General features: G+C 42.4%; 1 protein-coding gene across 1 annotated transcript in view; it reads right to left on the bottom strand.

Annotated features, from left to right (window-relative positions):
- ME3 (malic enzyme 3) overlaps positions 1 to 22,273 on the bottom strand; it is a 116,961-nt gene that overhangs the window by 35,772 nt on the left and 58,916 nt on the right. Inside the window, exons 2-3 of the mRNA XM_039718713.1 lie at positions 17,553 to 17,686; positions 16,066 to 16,215 (exon numbers count right to left, since the gene is read on the bottom strand). Coding sequence (XP_039574647.1) covers positions 16,066 to 16,215; positions 17,553 to 17,683 — 281 coding nt within the window. The 5' untranslated portion in view covers positions 17,684 to 17,686. The remainder of the gene's footprint in view (positions 1 to 16,065; positions 16,216 to 17,552; positions 17,687 to 22,273) is intronic.

Here is a 22,273-nt window from a genome sequence, read left to right as displayed (position 1 = left end):
AAATAACTTCGCAATACAAAGGTCTTCAGGGTTTAAACAAAAGTGCCTTCTTTTTAAATAAAATTAGGATCTGGAAGAGATTGTTTTTGAAACATGTTTTAGATTTGTGGCTTTTTTTTTGCCTCTCTGCTGCTGTTATCAAAAAGAGTATCTGTAGCAGGGATTCTTTCAATAGCTGGGACAATATTATTTACATTGACTGATCGCTGCTCTGATTTTGGTGAAGTTCCTTTTAGGCTGCACTAACCGCAAAAGAAGCAACCTGTCCTCTATACCTATGTCAGGCAAAATTGCTTACATTGCTGACAGTGTTGTCTAATCAGTGCAAATCAAGGGCTCCAACTCGAGGTCTCCCCTTGGCAGAAGGATGCAGCCATTCTCCTTGCCTTGTTATCTGCTCACAAAAGCAGGAGTTGTGCCAGCAATTAGTAACAGTTGGAAAAATGGAGAGATGCATTTTTGCTGCTTCCATCTCTCAACTATTGCTCAGCCCCAGAAAGTTCAGATCCGGTCATGGTCCGGGCTTCTAATGTGAAACATTAGGGAGAAGAAGCTTGAAAACAACTTCCATTGTAAGGCCATATGAGTGATGGATAATCAAACATAATTGGGCTGCTCACTCTGGCAAGGGCTTGTCTCACATGACTCTTCTAGGGGAGAGATCTCTTCCCACAGTCAACTGTGGGATTCCTAATGAAAATGCCCTTTACTTCGAAAAGAAGAAAAATAAAAGTGCTGACTTCAACACTGATCAAGTCACAATCACACAGACAGATCAGAAAGGCAAAAAAGGAAAATAACATTTCATTTATTCAGTGTAATTCTTTAACACTGTGCCAATAACCAATGAACTAATCACATACACATGGCTTGCCTCAAAGGCAGTATTCACAGATGTCAATCTTCATAAAAAGGGAGTACTGTACTGCTGCCATCTGTGTTTAGAAAGCAGTTATTAACTGGGAATTAAAAGTGCAAATTAGTAACATCACTGCATATATTTCAGGTTGTGATATGCTTTTAGGAAGAATGCTATTGTTTGAAGGAACATTTTCCATACATAATGAAGACACCTATTAAGTGTCTAGCTGTGTGCCTCATACATTCACATGTCTTCAGTACTGAAGGGAGTCCAGCATCTATTGAACCTTTGAAAAACATCCTGAGCTCACAGCAGAAGCTGAACCCAACTGTCTAGCCACTGCTGGTCATGCAGCTCGATGGAACTGAGAGTTGTTTCATATGAAAGTGCAGAGGGCAGCTACCCAATGCCCCTTGATTCTGTCCCTTGAATTGGGAGTGCAGTGGGCTGGTCTTCAATCCCTGCTTGGGATTTGCCAGCAGACAGAGTTCAGCTTGGGTCTTCCAAAATCTGATTACTATTCTCACTATGCTCCTTGGGAGCAGGACTCTCACAGCTGTCATCGGACTGGCGCAGCTTAGATAGCCTGGTTGGTGACTAAAAACCAGGCATGGAGAGACAGCCCTCCAGAATTTGTATTTGCTTCCTTAGTATTATGTATTTGATGCTAATTTTTCCTTACTTTACTTCAGGCAAAATCAGATGGCTTATTTTAGACTAACACCCTAATGGCACTACCATTTTTACAAGAAAAACCATCAGGAGGAGCAGAAATGGTGATGCATGGGGAAAAGCGGGGAAAGTGACCTCTCTCAGTGACACAACCACATCAGTAAGTGGGCATGTAAGCAAGCCTTATATTTCACTAATACTGACTCTGAAAGCCAAGGGCCCAGGTTCAATGAAACACCTGAATTTCCAATGCCTTTAGGCAACCAGCTGAAGCAAGTCCCTGAATCTGGCTGAGGCTCTGAGGCCTCCCATTACGTGTTCAAGCATTGAGAAGGGAATTCTGGTAGTAGTGAGCTGGAAATCCCTTTGCAGATGGAATATGCAATGACCAATTCTGACAGGCAGTTGAGCAAATTCAGACTATTTTTGAGATGCAAAGGGAAACAGACACATCAGACTTTAGAGTCAGGGGTCACAGGTATGTCCTCATTTTGTATGATACCCAGGAGTGTTGTGCTCTCTCTCCTGACAACACCTTACCCATAGAGATGAGCTGGCCAATTAGTTAAATAAACATGCTCCAAACTGGCAGAGGGTTTATCTGTCCAAAAATCCCTTCTGCAAGACAGGCAGAAGGAACAGACAAGCTCCACAAACCACACTCAGAAAAAGTTTTGCTGATGAGTGAACAGGGAAGAGTAGCAGCCAGGTTTGTCCGAAGGACACACAAACACTTTACTATGAGGGTGGTGAGGCACTGGAACAGAGAAACTGTGGATGCACCTTCCCTGGTGGTATTCAAGGCCAGGTTGGATAGCCTCAAGCAAGATGGTCTGGTGGAACATGGCCCTGCCCATGGCAAGGGGGTGGGCTACATGATCTCTCATCATTTCCAACTCAAACCATTCTATGGTTCCATGATTATAGGAGAGGTAACAGGAGTAAAATCTTATTTGTGCCTTTGAGAACAGCAAGGTAGAGCTCTGAATAATAAGAGGAACAGAATGGCCTATGTGGACCAGTAGTAAATAAGAAACATCCAAGTGGAAACAAAATAAATTAACTTGATTTTTCTGTGGAAAAGATGCAGCCTAAGGCTTCTGAAGGAGAAATGAAATCTCAGCAACCTTTATCATCTTTATTCTGCCTTTATCATCATGTCTGCTCCAACTCACTTGAGATTACAGTTGATAAATTGCTTCAGTGAAACAAAAAGAAATGAAGCAGCTTTCCTTTAATCTCCTTGGCACTCAATAACAAGGATTCAATTAAAATGTAAAGCTAATAATGTAAGTAATTTTGATTAAGTCACGTAATACAGGCATTGTGTGGGGCAGAGATACAATGTTTTTCCAGACCAGAAAACTCACCTGTGCCCAGGAACCTGCCATTCTACATGGGCTTACTCATGCATGGGGACAAAATTACAAGAACTAGAGCTTAGTAAAAATTAACTACCTAAGCAATTTAAATCCAGAATGTAGATGCTGTACCCTTATTTCTGGTTAAATAGTAACCTTCAGAGAGCTGTTAGCTTTGTGGGGGTAATTAAAAGTGGGGAGTGCTTCAGCCTGCATTCATTAGGGTTTCAGAGCTGCAGTCTCATATTCAGTCCATTAACGTCACAGGTTTCACTACAGCTGCCCTTGGTTAAGGTGGGAGTCAGACTAGATTTTATTGTGCCCTGAGCACATCTATAAGAATCCAGCAAACTTCAAGGAGAGTTACAGCTTCTTAATTTGTCACTGAGGCAGTATTTCTGTCTGGATGTCAGCAAGTCCAGTCAAACTGCCTGAACTGGACTGCAGGATCTAAAAAACTGCAGGCCACTGCAGAATCCATCAAAGGCCTCAAGTATATTCACCCACAACACCTTTTCTCATCCCTAAGCCAGGGCCATTATCTTTTCTTTTCTGGTTTTATCCTGACTGAGTTCATGGCAGTACTCCAGGACTTATAAAGCTACACAGTGTACCATGAGCCATAAGAAGAATCCTGCTCTGAGTAACCTCAGTACTGGTTAGATCTTGGTCATTCTGGAGGAATTCTGGAAGTCCCACAATGACAAAAAATCCCTTAACTACAGGGCTCATTACAGAAAAAGTTCAGAGACAAAGAAAACATGGCACATTTGATACTTAGAGGAGGTTATACTAGATACTGGTGATGGCCTTTTTGGAATAACATTTATATTTTTTACAAGGACAAGAAGTGATAGGACAAGAGATAATACCTCTTTCAAACTGGAAGAGGGCAGGTTTAGATTAGATATTAGAAAGAAATTGTTTACTGTGAGGATAGAAAGGCACTGCAACATGTTGCCCTGAGAGTTTGGGGACTTGCCATCCCTAGAAGTGTTCAAGGCCAGGCTGGATGGGGCTTTGAGCAATCTGACCTAGTAGTAGGTGTTCCTGCCCATGGCAGGGACGTTGAAACTAGATAATCATTACAGTCCCTTTTAACCCAAACCATTCCATGGTTCTATGGTTCTTTTAGACATTTGGGAAGGAATTAGTTTTAACAGGTCTAAGATATTAGAAAAAAAAAATCCATTAATCCTTTCATGCAATAAGAAGTTACTTCTTTAAAAAGGCTAACTAGTGTTCCCCTTTCTGATAGTCCTGGTTAGCAATGCTGCCTTGTGAGCTATTTCCCATTAGAAACAAAAGTGGAGCCAGCAGTGCTATCTCTAAAGCGCTATTGTTTGTTTACAGACAATGTTCATTTCCCAAACCACAGAGGGGAGTGAAAAACATTATGCAATCCATCCTCACAGCTCTAAATCTCTCCCCACTTCCCTCCTACCCAGAAGTCTCTCTCCCTCTCCTAATGGCTTTTCCTGTGCAATTACCAATGCTCCTGTGGCTATATTTGCAACCCTCCTGGTGTAGTCTTGCCCCACTGCTGCCTCTGACATGAAATCAAACAGAAATCCACTGCAATCAAATGCAATCAATGCCTTTGCTTCACAAGCTCCATGTAAAATCTCTTTGGTCATTGCTGTGCTGTTCTTCCACTCTTGTCCTGTGCTGTAGGTTTGGGCAGCATTCCTATGACTTCAGTTACCTGTTTACATCTATAAAATTAATGGCCTCTTTGCACTTATCATGTATGAGTAACATATATGTTACTCAGCAATTATACCCATCAGTATTCACATCACACTAGTCAAAAGCCACAAAAGAGCAGAACAAATGATGCCACTGATCACTGATACATATACTAGCACGAAACAAAAGGACATCACTCTTTGATTCACCTGAACTTCCGTCACTGAGACTGAAGAAGATTGCATATTCAGGATCTGTGGAGGAAAAGAGAAACCACCAGAAGGATGTCAAAAGCGCCTAAGTTGACAAGAGCTGACAAACACAACCCTCCCCACTCAACTATTGCAGCTTCATCCTTCTTCTCCTCGCTCACTTCTCCAAAGGACTTCTCCCTGAAGAATACGATACTCAGTATTTGCACAGTGTTATCCAATATTTACTGACACTGCAATGGTCAGGCTTTCTCAGGGTTTGGTATACAGCAGGAAGAACACAAAAAACCTTGGCTGCAAGTTCCACATGCTTTCTGCACAGAGACCAGTCCATCAGCCTTGTTTATTCAGAAAAGAAGTGTCTTCTTTAATGGGCTACCAGGCTTTGCCTTATATAATTACTTATTCCGGAAAAGATGAACCGATGGAGGGAAGTAGATTACATGATAGCTAAGGTCCCTAATTCTCCAGATACTTCTCAGCCAGCCAAGGAAGGGTCCTTGCAAGGAGTCTGGCTCCCTGTGTGTATGCTGCCATAGCAGTTCAGTGAACTGCAATACTAAACATAACAGAACTCAAGCTTTGATTTTCTTTGCACTTATGACCTTCTAGTCTGGGTGCTATGAGGGGAACTTGTTCCACAAGTGATGAGATGATAAAAACTACTGTGTAAGTTAATGTTAAGAAAATGCACATATTCCCAATACTTACATCAGACAAGCAGGCATCATGAGAAAGTGTTTTTATCTGGATAGGAATGGCTCATTCTTGGAATACTAATAAAGGTTAAGTGTCTCCACTTACAACCTGAAAGTGATGAAATTCTACTCACATAAAAGTCCTTGAACGTTTTAACTTAATTTGGCCTGGACTTCCCTTAGAAGACATAGGAAGTCCATGGGAAATAATTGCTTAAAAAAGCAACAAACAAAAGAGATGAGTCAGATCTTTGCCAGCATCCCAGCCTGCACCAGGCTGCCGTTGGCCAGTCATGAGAAAGTTGTGAGACAGCAGCCAGAAACCTACAGTGAGTTACAAGGTTGGACAGAAAACGGCTCTGACAGGCATGGCACAAGCTGACCTTCTGCAGGGATCGCAGCCATTCCTTACACAAAGGCATGATGCTCTCAGAAAACCTGGAGCAAAACTGCCTCAGAGTAACACTGAAATCCACATGTCAAAATTATTTTCACACTGGGGAAATGAAAAACCAAGCTGGCTTGTCACGGTGGAGGGATGCTGACTGCCGCTGCATGCCGCCCTGCGCTCTTTGCAGTCTGGCTGAGTTATGCCCCAAGCCCAGCTGACATGTAGGGATTTTGGCTGCCCAAGGGACACAGGCAAGGGAGGGATCAGCTGATGGACTTGGCTTTTGTTGCATACTAACCACAGAAAACTCTCTCTGCTGTGCCAGAGGAATGGGCTGGAGGAGCCACTCTGGATTTAAGGCCAGTCTGTACTAGAGACGAAATAAAATGTGGTTACAGTAAGGGCCTACATTTGGTTTATTTTCACTTTCAAAACTCATATACAAAATTGACAGGTTGAGCAATGTGAGCAATTAGCATTTCTACCAGCTGCACCCCCACTGTTGAATTTTTGGTTCTGGTCTCTGCCAGAACAGGACAAAAGGCTTCAGAACAACAAAATAAACTTTGAAATTGCTTGGCTGTTTTAGGGAGCTTGAGATTACAAATGCCTGTGGGCTACAGACTTTGGAGAGAAACTTTGTGCTAGCATGCACTGATTTGTCTAAATACAGTACAATTAATCATCAGATCAGACAAAATCTCTGTGATGATTCATCAGCTATTTTTTTCAGATTTTTTTTTTATTAAGGCCAAGAAATTTTCATTGGTTTAGGTAATTTTCTTTGTAAATTGTAGGCTACTGACCAGTACCCTGAGGTAATAATGAAAAAATAATAGAAACCAAGAACAATCAACTATTAGAGAAATCTATACAGAGACTTACAAGGCAATATATCTGTAATTTAAATTCAGTATGAGATTTAATTTATAATGATCTGCAACATGAATAATTTCATTACTACTAAATATCATTATACATAAATGTCCTTAGCATTATCACCCTATATTTTAGGTAGGAAACCCAAAATTCAGCGTGGAAGCCAGAAGATGCAGGCTCCAAGGTACAATAATGAAAGATTCACTATCCATACAACCCCTCTAAACCCACACTGGGAAATCTCCATGATCCCAAGGGATTGAAAGCTGCTAAGCTGTAGAAAACTGCCAAAGATCAGGATCAGAGAGATTGAAGTGAGCACATATGAGTGCAAGCTGTAGCTCTCCCCATGCTTTGACATAGTCCACCCCCTGCCACAGCAGGAAGGTCCAGACCACAGCCTAAAGCAAAGCTTTTGGATCCATCTCCTGTCTGCCAAATTATTAACACCCACCACTACTTTTAGCAGTGCTTTTTTTTTTTTTTTCCCAGGAAAAGGGCAGTTATACTGTGTCCTCTCTTACCTCCTAGCTCATTTAAACAAATTTATCAGAAAGGCAAAGGTCTCAAAGATGTTTGTTCCCATACCCTTTTATGAAAATTACTGTTGAGATAAAGAAAAAAGATAAAGGGGTTCATGTCCTCACCACTCTGGGGAGGGGAACATAGACCTTACAATGACAATTATCCTGACAGCTGCCCAAAAACACAGTTTGCAGCTGCACATAACATGTGCTGCTTCCCACCTTGTACCTATTCAGCTCTTGCTAACAAAGCCTTGGAGCTTTCCTGGGCTGCAGGAATAAGCAGAAGGCAGAGAAAAGGAGAAAAAAGGTGACTGTAGAGGAAACCAAATGAGAAACCAGAATGGTTATGGGGCAGGATCAAAAAGACACAGATAGGAAATCAGAGGGGACAGCAAGCAGAGCACTGAAAGTTGTGCTCACTGCTCCCTAAGGAAGATAGGAGGGAAGGGAAGGCGCACAAGCTGCTGTGGGTGGCTATAATGAAGCACAGGTGGATAAGAAAAAAGGATGAAGGGGATGTGGCAAGGAACGTAAGTTTTCACAGATATGAAATGTTAGAGGGCAGTGAACAGAAACCAGGAAAAATCCTGGATTTATTAGTTCTGCTAGTCAGGCATCAGCCTAAAGAATAAATATCCTTCCTCCAGGGGGAAGTTGCTGGAGAAAGACCAGCTCAGTACTAGTTGTTATTTGTCATTATGTAACAATGTGAAAAGGCAAGAGCGTTGGAATCAGGTCCCCAGTGGATCTCTGCTATCCACATTCTAGGATTAAGGCAAGAGGCAAGCAGACCCATGTTGCTTTTGGCTTGTCATGAACTGCTTTTCCCTACTGTATTCTCAGAATTGGATTCTCTGGTTGAACCAGAGAACTGCCAATTCATAGCATAATTTGGGGATTAAATCCTCCTTGTATTTTAAAACTTGACAACCCCAAATATCCCAGTGTCCTTTCCAGCAGTGGTGTTTCAATGCTGTTTAGGAGGGCCTCTGAGAAGGTCTGTCTGTGTGAGGATCAGGCTGCTGGAGCCAAGCAGGTCTGCAGTACAGGGTCTGACTCTGACTTACCCCAGATCTCCCTTCTTGCTAACGTGCAGGAGGGAAAGACCAGACTGTCTTCTGTCACCCACAAACAAATTTACAGATGCAGTTGGGTAAGGACCAGGCATTGAGGTGAGATGTAAGTTTCCACCATCCTGGGGCTCCACCAACCAGCAAGAGCGGGTATTTCCCAAATTCAGGAACCTTTGCTGTGTTAAGCTCTCATGCTCAAGGGGCTTGATATTCTTTGTTCAAAAACAATTTCAGGTGTAGGAAAATTTGACTCAGCCCTGATTTTCCTCTGCACACCTGACTGTGTGCTGGACCCTGGAAGTACCTCAGTAACTGGAAGATTATAGGATTACAAAGAGAAATACGCTGAGATGGTCAATCAGTGCTGTTGCTCAGTTGATTTTGACCAAGGAGCCCTTATCTGTTCCACTGCTGAGCACACAATGTATTCCGTTTTACTTGATAGTGCAGAGGTTAAGGTGGGACCAAAAACCCCTGGGAAGTTAAATTAAGTCCTACCCTGATTATATTTCCTTCCTGTGCTGCGCAAATTCTTCCAGGACCCACACCTTCCCTTTTAAAGTGCACTGCAGGGAGCCCCAAGAATGAACACAGAATTAGAACAAAGTTTGACAAAGAAAAGAAACATTATTTTGACAATAATAGAGAAATTAGCTTCCAGATAAATGAAATATGATTTGGTATACTTTTAGTGAAGCCATCTAATTAAAAAAAAAATTAACTTTTGCTACAAATTATAGCAAATACAGAAAGTAACATCAGCTTTTATAGTAATTCTTCCATAATCAGGTCATAGAATCTTAGGCTCATGGAACTGTTTGGTCTGAAGAGGACCTTAAAGATAATCTAACCACAGCAAACCATCTAATCATGGCAAACCTCATGCCATGGGCAGGGGCACCTTTTCCTGCACCAGGTTGCTCAGAGCCCCATTCAGTCTGGCCTTGAACATTTCCAGGGATCGGGTATCCACAGCTTCTCTTGGCAACCTGTGCCAGTGCCTCACAGTCAAAAACTTCTTGTACCTGACCTAAACCTACCCTCTTTCAGTTTAAAACCACTGCTCCTTATCCTATTACTACATGCCCTCATACAAGCCCCTCTCCAGCTCTCCTGGTACTGTAGGTGCTGTAAGGTGTCGCTGGAACCTTCCCTTCTCCAGGCTGAACAACCCCAGCTCTCTCAGCCTGCCTTCACAGGAGAGGATCTCCAGCCATCTGAGTGTCTCTGCGGTCATCTCTGAACTCTCTACAACAGATCCATGTCCTTCTTGTGTTGGGGGCCCCAGAGCAGCACCCCAGATGGGTCTCACCAGAGCAGATAGAAGGGAGAATCACCTCTCTTGCCCTGCAGGCCACTCTGCTTTGGATACAGCCCAGGACACGGTTGGCTTTCTGAGCACAATCCATGCTTGTTCCACAGTCCAATGGATACTGCTGTGCAAAGTTTTCATGATAGTCAGCACCATTTCCCCTCAAATTGACATCCTGGTATTCATTATTCCAAATAATTCTTCTCCCTTCTCCCTGTCTTTGGCATTTTTTGTTTGAGGTGGGGTTGTTTCTTGTGGCAGCAGCATAGATTTATGTCAGATCAAAGGAGAACACATTCTCTTGTATTTCCTTCACCAGGTCAACCTCTTTCTTTTGGACAACTCCACCTCTTCCTTCGAGCTTCTCCTGGTGTATCAGGGAATTTCAACAGACTTAAATCTAAATTACCTCTGACAGGAGCGGAAAGCCTCACCTTCATAAATTAACATGATATTTGCTGTTAACTTCTGTGGGCATGACATTTTCCCTCATGCCCATGAAAGTTTTTCATGGTTGTTAGAGCCAGTGTATACACATTTTTCTTAGGAAATGTGAGGAAAAGAGAGAGAGAGAGAAGACTGGAGATATGGAACAAGGAGCATTGACTGTTTTTCTAATGAAAAGATGGAGCTAAGTCCTTTTTCACTCCTTTTTTCACTTACTGCAATGTAGAAACTGTATTACAGCCTCACAACACTCCCCAGCCTGCATGGAACCTCAGATCAGGACCAATACACCAGATCTTCTCCCTGTATGCCCACAAACCAATCTGTGCTTGTCTCCACATTCTGAAAAACACTTCAGTGAAGTGGAAACAGAGAAGGGACAAGGATAAGGGTACAGCACCCTGAAAAGACTTGCCTGAAGAAAGTGGGGAGAGAGAGAGCAGTGGGAACCTTTGAATTACTTTGACAGCTCTCAGAAGTTGCACACAGGCTGAGCCATTTTTAGCAGCTTTGGGCTCCCTTTGCATGAGCTATTTTCTCCTCACCTATTCCAACCATAGTCTTCACCCCCTCATTCAATAATCTGGTCCCTTACCAACGACCATCTCTCACTTATGTGTCCTGACAGCCTCTTCAGGGCTTCCTGGCTACACATGGTCTCTGTGAGACTTTCCACAGAGAGAAAGGGGAAAGTTTCCCTCCCCTTCAGTCAGTCACAAGACCAGTGCTTGTGTGGCTGTGGCAATGTTACCTAAACACACTGTTAAACACATTCCTCTTCTCATGCACTGACTTCAGCTGCCTCTGGAAGAAGGCTGAATCAGGCTGGTGGCAACAGGAGAAGTTATGATGACTGGTGTTTTCACAAGAAGTAGAGATTGTCTAAAGGGGTTTCAAAACCAACTTTCAGGACAATAATCCAAAGCCCAGTCTTCCCACTCACTTCTGGCCTCCAATGTTTTATAGAAGAGGGAATTCTGTGGTTAGGGACAAGTCTATGGGATTACCACGTATGTTCTAATTCCATTTGATTTGGTCTTAAAGTGTCCAGAAATGGCAGGTAACTTTCTCTCTTTCCCGTCTGCTGCTCAGACAGCACAACACCACCAAAAAAAAAGTCACTGATCAGAGCCAGCCCTGCTGACAAGACAATTACCTAGATTGAGTGATGTTTCATTTACTCATTTTTCTTCAGAGACACAGATCATTATTCTGTCAGACTTAATTTTCACACCATCTGCATCCTGTTAGCTTTCTCCAGGTTCAGCTTAATCCCAACATGTTTTGCATTGTTCTGCAAGCAGTTCTCAAGGATATTTACATTTCTAGGAAAAAAAGTGCATTTAGGCAAGTTTTTTCTGTCCCCATAACTCTTCTCCAGTGGTGATACAACCACCTTTTCCAGCCCTACTCTCAGGGGATACCAAAAGCTTTTGAGGAGCAGCTGACAAGTTAATACTTTCAAATACCACTATGTTTATAAATTAACTAGTGTCTTGAGAGACTGTGGTCTTATGCCACTGTAATAAACTACCCCTTACCATCACAGAAGAAATAAAACCCTGATTCCATGCCCTAAACTTTCTCTTTATTATCTTCTTGCGAAGATAGTAAAGAGATACTTTCAAAGATAGTGTCACAATTAAAAGAGATCCTCAGGCTTAAAACACACCTTTTAAATAGCATTGCACATGTTCAGTCCTGGGCTCTATAAGGACCCCCACAGTACTCATTAAGTACATTTTACATTTTAAAAAAGAGAAAAAAAATCTAAATACTACTATGCACTTTTTTTTTTTTATAGAGGCTTTGTATCCTTCTGTAAAGCAAAAAGGACTCTCGACCACATCCTGAAAGCTCATAGGTGTGGTAGAAGCATTTCCTAATGAAATGGTGACTCTGTCTGTTAGCAGGATCAAAGAACCAAGATTCCTCCTTGCTTCCTTCATTTACTGTCTCAAAGTTGCAAGCCCTGCTCTGTTACATTTCATTCTTTCCTTCTAACAAACTTCTGATGTGTATAAGGGGTTCCTGGGCTTTGAAAAGCAAACACATCAAGGCACATATTCCTTGGATACCCTAGGATAGCCTGTCCTTTGCTGGAAGCCAGTTTTGTTATCACTGCTGCTGAACACAAGCAAACCTGCCCTCCCCATGCCTTGAGCAGCCTGCTTCTGCTTCAGCACAGCTCCTGTCCAGGTGAACTGGCTATTCGGACTACTGCCAGCCTGACCCAAAAAGGACTTGCATCTGCCCAGATTTATCCTGGAACCATCATGACACAGCAGCGTGGACATCTGTAGAGGCACAGGGGGATGGGAGGGAGGAGTGAAGGGATGCCATGGATGGACTACATGCAAAGCTGCATGTTTGCAGACATAGGATCTGAAGCTGTACAACTCTGCAAGAAATCTCCCTTAAGTCTAAATCACCCTTGATCATCATAGACTGCAACAGATATATTCTTTATATGAAACAAGTATTGTCACCTCGGGACTCTTATTTTCAGTCACATCCTCTGGCCTTGACAATGTGCATACATCTGGGTCCCCTCACCACCTTTACTTAACTTGTGAGTCAAAGAGAGCAATGGATTTTCGTAACAAAAGTGCAGCCACAAGACACAAATTGAGGAGGAGCATAACATGAGAAGTCCCCACGAAGTGAGCAAGTTTGCCTATCTAGTCCTGTACTCCTCTTGTTCCCGGCCACAGCTGCAGACAGGACCTGTGCTTAGGAAGACTTCTCTTTGGACGTGTTACTCTTATTTTGTGCTTATTTAACATGGCTTGATCATAGAAAAGAGATTTTGACAGGGTTCTTAATCATTACTGCAGTACTTTAACCTGTACTTACAAATTACATAATAATTTGTATTTCTTATTTTAAAAATTCAAAATACAAAATTAAACTGTACTTTAGCCTGAAGGCTGTAATGCTTATTACATGGCTTTAAATAAACAAATAATGTTAAATCACCAGGGACCTGACTGGAAAATAAGATGGGAAAAATGTATTCAACGTAGACACCTTCCAGCAAAAACTTCATAGCTCTTAGGCAATAGTATCTGAATGTATTTTTTATAAATTTTATGGTTCCACCTCTATTTCAGTCATTCTAAACCTCTGAGGCTTAATCACATAGGAAGACGTCTGGGCCAATGGAAAAAAAAAATCCTGCCTGAAGAATTTAAAGCAACTAGTAAAGAGAGAGGCAGTAGGAATTTGGGGAAGGCAGAGAACCTGCTGGGCCATCAGGAGCTATGCCTGGCCCGCCAGAAGAAGTGGGAATCATAGATAAGCATGAGAACAGTTGAATGCATGCAAGTGTTTTTGTTCCTAGTAGCTCTTTTCTACTGTTAAATATAGAAAACCTGTTCATTTAGACTGCTGTCTGGATAGCTTTTTGAAAGAAAGGAACACCAGGTGTCTTATTCCATTTGGAGCAGATAAATCTGCTTGCAGGGAGTATTATGCTGGAGCCCTGACCTGGAAGGAGAACTCTGTCCACTGACCCCATAAAAGTGCAGGTTAGAGAGATTTACCCTTTAAGGGTTTGTATATAAAGACTAAGAAAGGGAAAAGAGACACTGAGTCCTGCAATTACAACAGTATCTGACAAACAAAACCTGCAGGCATGTAAACACAGATAAATGGGCTCTGATCAATGATTCTGAGAGAAGCCCTGCTGGACATCTTGGGACTGTTTTTAGATGCAGCTTTACAAGAGCTGCTTTGTAAGCAAGTGACGTGCACTGTAATCCTTCCAGGCTCAACCTTCAAGTATAAAGCAAGGACTAATGGGGCTGAGAAAGATCCCAGGGGAAGAAGCTAAGTGCCAAACCATGCCAAACCATGACAGTGTATCAAAAGGTTGCTGCTGCTGTGGCCACAGACAGACTGCACAACAAGCTGTGCTATGTGGGCACATCCATCCATGTTGGGCTTTAAAACAGAGATTTTAGCAGAAGTATTGGCATCCTACCTTGAACTATGTGTCTTGCAGGCCAGCTCCTAACATATATAATATGCTCCAGGACAGAAAATATATCCTCCAAGACAGTAACGAGTCAGATTGAAAAAAACAGCACATATATACACTTCCCATTTTAGTCTCATCACTTTACATGATATAACCGCTCTTTTATTTTTGCAATAAAAACATTTGTCTGCTAAAACAATTGATTACATCCAAATCTGAAGCTAGGCTGGAATTCCTTCTGTATCTTCAGAAAAACAAAAAACTCCCCACCACAGGAAATCCAGTGTACCAAGGATATGGCCATTTGCTCTTTCCTGAAGAAGCCATAGGCTGGAATCCAGAAAAGACCCGGCCCAAATTTAGCAGCAAAACTGCTGGACTATGAGACATTCCTATAACATTAGTAAAATAATGGGGATTTAAAACATGAGAAAGACAGGAGCTACAGGAAGAGGAATTCTCCAACAGAAACAACTGCAGAAAGAATTCAGTATGTGGAAAGACATCCCTGTTTTCCTGAAGATAATGGATGGAAAATAAAAGAAGCAAAGCTCCCAAATATTGTTTTAACTTATTGCAAGGTAAAGGCAGCTGGGAGGCAAAGACACAGTGGGTGTACAGCAGGAATTGCTGCATGAATATTGATTACCTGAGAATCAGCAGCTGCTGCATTAATATTGATTAGCTGAGAACCAGCAGTGTGCTCTTCTCTGCCTGACAGTGCTCACAGCTCAACACCTGGAGACACAATCTGGGCTGTCTTATCTCTGCTATCTTTTATTCATGCCCAGAAGAAGTTAGTGCCCTCCCCCTAGATACAAAGTGCAGATCCTTCTCTGGTTTCCTCATACACATTGAGGAGGAGGAGGGGATAAGATCAAGGTTTGGATAGATTAATGACTTTTCCACAGCCCAGCAGATCCACAGGTTGCACATGAGGGCCTAGAACATTATTACCTGGCACAGACACAAGCCAAAAAGCAATCCTGAGGAGCAGCTCATGTGAAGGAATACACTGGCTTTATTTGGAATTTTCATCTCAAGCAGGAAGCAAGCATGTTTGCCAAGATAATCTTATACATAAAAGTTATTAATTGTCTTGTGTACACAGCCCTTACATTTTTGAGGTGTGCCTCAGGGACCCCTGTGACCTAGACTCAGGAGAACTTGCCTCAGTTGCCCCATCTGTAGCACTACTCTCAGCTGAAACTGCAGTCAAACCTCATGCTTGTGAAATGCTTTGAAAATGGTATTATTCCATTCCTTTACTTTGCAAATTTCTATTGCAAAAGCTTAAATGTTCATCTGACTACTGGTGCATTTCAAAGACCAAAAGATTTAAAAGCCTACAAAGAAAACTGAACCACACCATTGAATTTTCGGGCTAGGTTAAAATGTACTTCAAAAAGATAACAAGGGATTTATCTAAGCATTAATCATTAAAAAGAGTTATGCAGAATGGGGTCTTCCAACATGGTACAGAGTGCTTAATGTTGCATGAATGTATACAGTGACTGTTCTGAGCAGAGAGGGAGGCACTGATGCAGAGCATCATCTATGAAGATGATTCTAGTGGGGTAGTTTGTGGAAGTGCATACAAAAGTTCAAAATCAGCACAAAGTATCCAAACCCCAACAATTACTCAAACAGCATTGCAGAGGGCACTCGGTGCTCCTGAGACAGCAGATGGGGAGGGGTGCAGCCCTAAGTTCAGCAAGCTGTTTGGGGACTGTACAGCACTGTTTGAGAACAAAACCACTCTGTTCATTGTTTATAGGAAGAAGTCAGAGCTGTTCTCGACTCCCCAACTCATCATCAAACGTACACACACAAAGCTGCTGGCTTTTTGATGAGAGATTGAGTTTTAGATGTTTTGGGCCACCCACAAAAAGATGGTGTCAATACAAAAGAAACATTCAGATGAAATTAAAAAAATTGCAAACACAGTCTCTTCACTCACCGTGGTCTCCTGAAAGCCAAACCATACTGCTGACAAGCCAGGCCAACTGTTGGGGTGTAAACTATGGGCATGAATTTCTCGATATCAGAGGTCAGCACTCGGTAAAAAAGCTTCTCATTCCTGTCTTGCAATGTCATAAGAATAATATACCTTTAAAGCAATAAAAACAAGTTATATATCAGTATTTTTGGTAGTTCACAGTTTCACAAAAAGCAGTCATTGTCTCACTCAGTATGCACTCAGCTCTCCCAAGCCCTGACACTCCTTTGTGCTACATCATGAGCAGATACTTGGAGCAAAATTTCCCAGAGGGCCTGGCCAGCTCCACCATCCTCAGTGACAGCTCACACAGACTCAGCAGGGCAGGATGTCACACCCATGCACAACCTTAGAATTTTGAAATTTTCATCAAAAGGTATCATACAGAGCTATCAATATAGAATTTTCAAGATCAACATAGATATTTGTGACACAGAAAAGCCAGTGCAATTGGTCTACAGATTAAGAGTCCTGCTGCCTCAGTTCTCAGATCAATGAAGCTGAGAGAGATGGAGATGCAAAACCCTACTGTCCATCAAGCAGCTATCAAACAGCATTTTCCATCAGTACATTTTCCATCAGATGAACAGTACTGGAGGCAATGAAAACTCAGACGGATTAGCCAATACAATATTGCTTCTGTTTTCTTTTTATTTTTTCCTACATACTGACAGTTTTTTTCTGTTCTTCCATCCATTCTAGTGAATGTATTGAGGAGCACACAGATAGGTACATGAACTACATGGGTTCACTATACCTTCAGTGCACTTCTTTCTTGTAGCCAAAGTATACCAGAACTCTCCAGTAATGGAGTGGTAGAAAAAAGTAACATCAGTGGACCTGTTGGAACAGGTCCAGAGGAGGCTCATGAAGATAATCAGAGGGCTGGAGCACTTCTCCTATGAAGACAGGCTGAAAGAGTTGGTGATGTTCAGCCCGGAGAAGGGACAGTGCTGGGGACATCTAGTAACTCCCAGTATATAAACAGGGCCCAAATAAAGGCTGGAGAAGGACTTTTACAAGGGCATGTATTGATAGGACAAGAGGGAACAGCTTCAAATTGAAAGAGGGTAGGTTTAGATTAGATATTAGGAAGAAATTTTTGAGCGTCAGCATGGTGAGGCACTGGCACAAGTTGCCCAGAGAAGCTGTGGATGTCCCAGACCTGTCCCAGCCCTGTTCAAGACCAGATTGAATGGGGTTTGAGCAACCTGGTCAAGTGGAAGTCTCCCTGCCCATGGCAGGGGGCTTGGGAGTAGGTAATCTTTAAGGTCCCTTTAAACCTAAACTACTCTTTGATTCTGCTGCTGGAGAGTATGGACAGCTGGAAAAAAGGGACTCAGAGGCAAACGTTTACATTGAAGCAGAATCCACAATTTTTCCTGGAGGCTTTAAAGAACTGAAAAGTAAAGGGGGAAGGGAGAGGAAACAAGATGTTTTTGACATACTTGTCTAGATCATTAGATTGCTTTTCAAAGTTTTTCATCACACGAAGGAGTTGAACGTCTTGGCTCAGGAAACAAGGAGGAAGGAGGCCATGAATGCCCAGCTGTAGCCTTTCTTCAAGTGTAAAAGCCATTCCCTGGGAAGAAAAAAGTAAGGCACATTCAAATGGCATAATATGCACTACCAGCTAGGATATCCAAGAAGAAAGCAAGAAACGGCATGCAGCCCCTGTGGGCCTGCAGGCAATCCTGCCCCACAGGGATTGTGGGCTCCAGACCACCCAGACCTGCAGCTTCTGGATTAGCTGTCCAACATCAGTAATGCTTTAATGACTCACACTCTTTTGCCATCTGAATTTGATTTATTTCTATAGTTTTTACACATATTCTTAGTGTTTCTTTCACTTCATACTCTTTTTATATTATTTCCATTAGCTCATGCCTACTAGTTTCCATGGCCTTCCTGGAAGCACAGCGATCATACTCCTTTACAAATCACATAACATGTGTAGAATCATGGAATCATTTAGGTTGGAAAAGACTTCAAACTTCATCAAGTTCAACCCTTAACCCAGCACTGCCAAGTCCACCATTAAATTATTTCCATAAGCACATCTACATGGCTTTTAAATACCTTCAGGTGACTCCACCACTTCCCTGGGCAGCCTGCTCCAATGCTTGATGACACTTCACATGAAGAAATCTTTCCTAATATCCAATATAAACCCTTCTTGATACAATTTGAGACTGTCCCCTCTCATCCTATTTATCACTTGTTACCTGGGAGAAGAGACTGACCCTGACCTGGCTACAACGACCTTTAGGTGGTTGTAGAGAGCGACATGGCCCCTGAGCCTCCTTTTTTCTAGGGTAAACACCCCCAGCTTCCTCAACTGCTCATCAGTTTTGTGCTCCAGACCCTTCCCCCCATTGCCCTTCTCTGGGCATGCTCCAGCCCCTCAATGTCTTTCTTGCAGTGAGTGACCCAGTGACTTCAAACACAGGATTTGAAGTGTGGCCTCACCAGTGTCCAGTACAGAGGACAATCCCTGCCCTGGTCCTGCTGCCACACCACTGCTGATCCAGACCAGGATGCCACTGGCCTTGCAGGACCCAGCACTTCACAACCTCATGCAATTTGCCTTGGCAAATCCAGTCAGTGCAGATCCCTCTGCAGAGCCTTCCTGCCTCCAACACTCCCACCCAACCCGCAAGTGGTGCAGATGCTGGCAAAAATGTTTGTAAAACTATCAGCAATGCCAAGGAACCTGTGCCAGGACATAGGGAATGACTGAAGCTAATTTTCCTGTTTGCCAGATCCATGCTTTGTACATACATGCTGTAACACTCCTTTCATTACTAAAACGTGCACTAGTGCAAATGAAAAGAAAAAAAAGTCTTTATACATTTTAGAAAAGTTATTCAGCCTCCAGGATAGCTGAAAACAATCTTTATCTCACAAGTATTTTCACTGGATTTTTTCATACCCTGAATCAGGATGGAGTCAAGTATTTTCAAAAATCTTTGCTGTAAGAGTATAGCAGAGAGAAATTGTTCCTCTTCAAGCCAGCAGATGAGGAGTCAGCAGTTGCCTGGGCGGCAGGAGGCCAGGATTTTGCTGCCAAGTCCATGGTTGTTGTTGAATGTTGTACCCAGGACATTTCTGTTTCTGCTGAAATGCCTGACATTTCTGACCCAAATTTCCTTCCTGGACAAGAGAAACTTTCCCCCTAATGAGTTTCATAGCAGAACTGGTACATTCCCACAAGATAAAAGTCTGAATTTTTTTAAGTAATCATTTCTGAATTAAAAAAGAGGCAACAAGTTCTCATCAGAAAATTTGTAATCATCTGCATTCTCCAGGCTGGAGACTTCTGAAGTACTAGACTAAGATCAACATTGGACATCAGCTCTGTGTCAATATTTGGCTTTACATTGCCAATATTATACCCCAGCAAGGAAAATACAGCTACTGTGAATGTCAAATTTTATCTACAATGAATGGGTAAAAAAGAATACAATTTCAAACCATTTACTTCCTGTGACCTTTGCAAATGGAGGACAGATAATGGGAGACAGAAATATTTGTCAGTAAATACTCTACTTGCTTGTCTAGAGAAAGTCATATCAAAGATTGGCCAATCAGGGTTCAGACCTGCCCCCTGCTCATACCCTAGAACAGAAATGAACCAAGCAAACACAGTAAAGCAGCAGTGGTTACTCTTCTGAAATGGGCAGAAAAGGCAGAAACACAGTATCCTAGCCATTTCTGCATCCAACCACTGAACATCTTCTAGTGGTAATTTTTCAATTGGAAATAAAATCCTTTCAGTGATTTTCCACACAATAAAACAGTGAGAAGTTTTAATATTTCCTCAAATGATCACACATCCAATACAAGAAAAAAATCCAGCATTTCAGCTCATTTCTATTCAAAATAATACCATGATGCCTTACAGAAATGACAGCCTGAATGGCCACTACATTAACCCTTTCTTGTTTTCTGGCTTGGGCTCTGCCTGAATGACATCTCCAACCATCCCACAAGACCAGGAGCAGCTTAAACTGCTCCAACAGCCCAAACTGTTTAAATACAACCAGAGTTGTGCTGTTAATAGTCCAAGGCTAAGCATGGCAATGGTGACACACAACACCTCTAACTCACTGCATTTACTGCAGCTCTGAATTTATCTGAAGGAGCTATACCAATGTAAGCACCTTCATACTGAGCAATGGCAAACATGTGTGATGAGGAACCTGTTGCTTTCACAACCAGTTAAATCTCCAAAACACTTTTCAGTACAGAGCTGGTCCATTATCCAGTGCCTCTGTGGCAGGGGTGAGAGTGGTACAGAAATTTCCAGCTCTAACATTAAGGCTGCTTTCTGAAGTTTCTGTGAAGGCCTAGGAATAGGACCCCATGGTGGGGTGGTTATATTCACTGAAACAGCACAGCGTGAAATGAATCTGGAAACACATTCTGCCCCACATCAAAAGCTCAAATTCACTGAGGTATTGCTATGTTTAAGATTAAAGCTTTCAGACTTGGATTTTTTAAAAAGACTGCCTGAAAGCCATATTGTACTTCTCTCTTCTCTTTTTCTGGTCTTGAAAGGTCTAATGATTAGATGATGAGCCACAACCTTGCACAGCTAAAGCCAGGTGCTGCAATTCAATTTTAAATGTATTGGAAATGAGTTGGCATGGAGAGGGCAGATGCTATGTCACTAACCAAAAACAAAGGCAAAAATATCAGCTGCCCACAAGGCTTCACGCTACATAGAAGCTAAGTGAGGGGTTTTGTTCTGAAAAAGGCTTACTGCAAATAACCTCAAATGCTTCTGTTTTCTTACTGCTGACAGCACCAAGTCTCTTATGTGGCAGGTCCCTCTTTGCAGTTCAATCCCATAAAAGCCACTTATTCTGTAAACCGAAGGGTGAAGCCAATTCACAGATAATGATTAGTTTTATCACTGCTTGCACTTTATAGCAGTGAGAAGGGAGTGTTTTCTTCAGGGCTGGATACAAGCAGGGGGGATGCTGGCAAGGCTTGTGTTTATAATTTACTCGTTATAGATCAGCCTTCTGCAGGTGGGAATAAAGACACAAATGATAGTTCCTATGGTATCAGAAAACTACTTTTAATGTAATGGGTAATTCAGCCTAATCAATGGCTGAATTATTCTTTACCTAGTGTAGAACATCCAGAGTCCAGTGTAACTCAGATTATCTCCAGCTCCTGAGATAGATAGATATCTCATTTGCTCCTAAAAGAGGAGCTCCAGCTCCTCTTTTAGGAGCAAAGCTTTGGCTTAGTGCATCTATCCATATCCCTGTGCTCTAGAGAGCAATGAGCAGCCACAGCACAGGGAGGGCAGTGGAACTTCTTGGATGGCCAGACCAAGGGGTTCATGCAGTTTACACTGTCCCAGGCCACTACCCGCTGTGATACTGGGACTCCAGCTGCAGTTCTCAGGAAACCTTTGGGACCACATCCTTCATCCATGCAAGTGAAAGCTGCTTTGGCAGTCTCTGAGCTGAGTAAACAAGTGAACATCTCCAACCCTTTGGCAACAGTCCCTGCAACTTGGAACTTCTTAGTCTGACTACAGCAGAGTGCTGGAAGGGCACACTGGGGAAATACAGACACACAGGGATCACCACTGCAAATTGCAAGAGGAGGTGCAGTTAATCTGTTTCTCCTTTACAACTATTTTGTTAGCAGCCATGCTAAGGAAGACCTAATAGTCAGGGAACTTAACAATTTTATTCTATACAGTTTTTTCCTGTAATGTGTTTTCCATAGATATTTGCACCTGTCCAGTTTTATGGTAGGGATGTACTTCGACTATCTGCAAGCAAAAGTTCCTCCCATAAGGGGTCAGCATCAGAAGCTAAACTAATCCCCACTGAGACTGCACATGGGCTGGGGAGTAGAGAGCAACATCAGAACACATCCATTTTCTACATGGAGAAAGATTCTTCTACAGAGATCAGATCCTACAGTGACCTCCTTGACACCAACTGTCTTGATAAGCTTCTTCACAGCTTTTTATTCTTCTCAGCTACTCAAGCTTCTCTTCCTGGTGTGGAGGGACTGACAGGCACTGAACTCCACCCTGAGAAAAGCTGTATTGAAAACATTTGCAAAAAAAGAGTGAGGGAGGGACATCAGAGGGCCAATTCTTTCTTTTCTCCTTTTAAAAGTTTTCGTATTACCTTTA

This window comes from Passer montanus, unplaced genomic scaffold (genome assembly GCF_014805655.1).
Source record: "Passer montanus isolate IOZ18808 unplaced genomic scaffold, ASM1480565v1 scaffold4, whole genome shotgun sequence".
Lineage (NCBI taxonomy): Eukaryota > Metazoa > Chordata > Aves > Passeriformes > Passeridae > Passer > Passer montanus.
The sequence above is the reverse complement of the archived record's forward strand: the minus strand, read 5'-3'. Positions and strand labels throughout refer to the sequence as shown.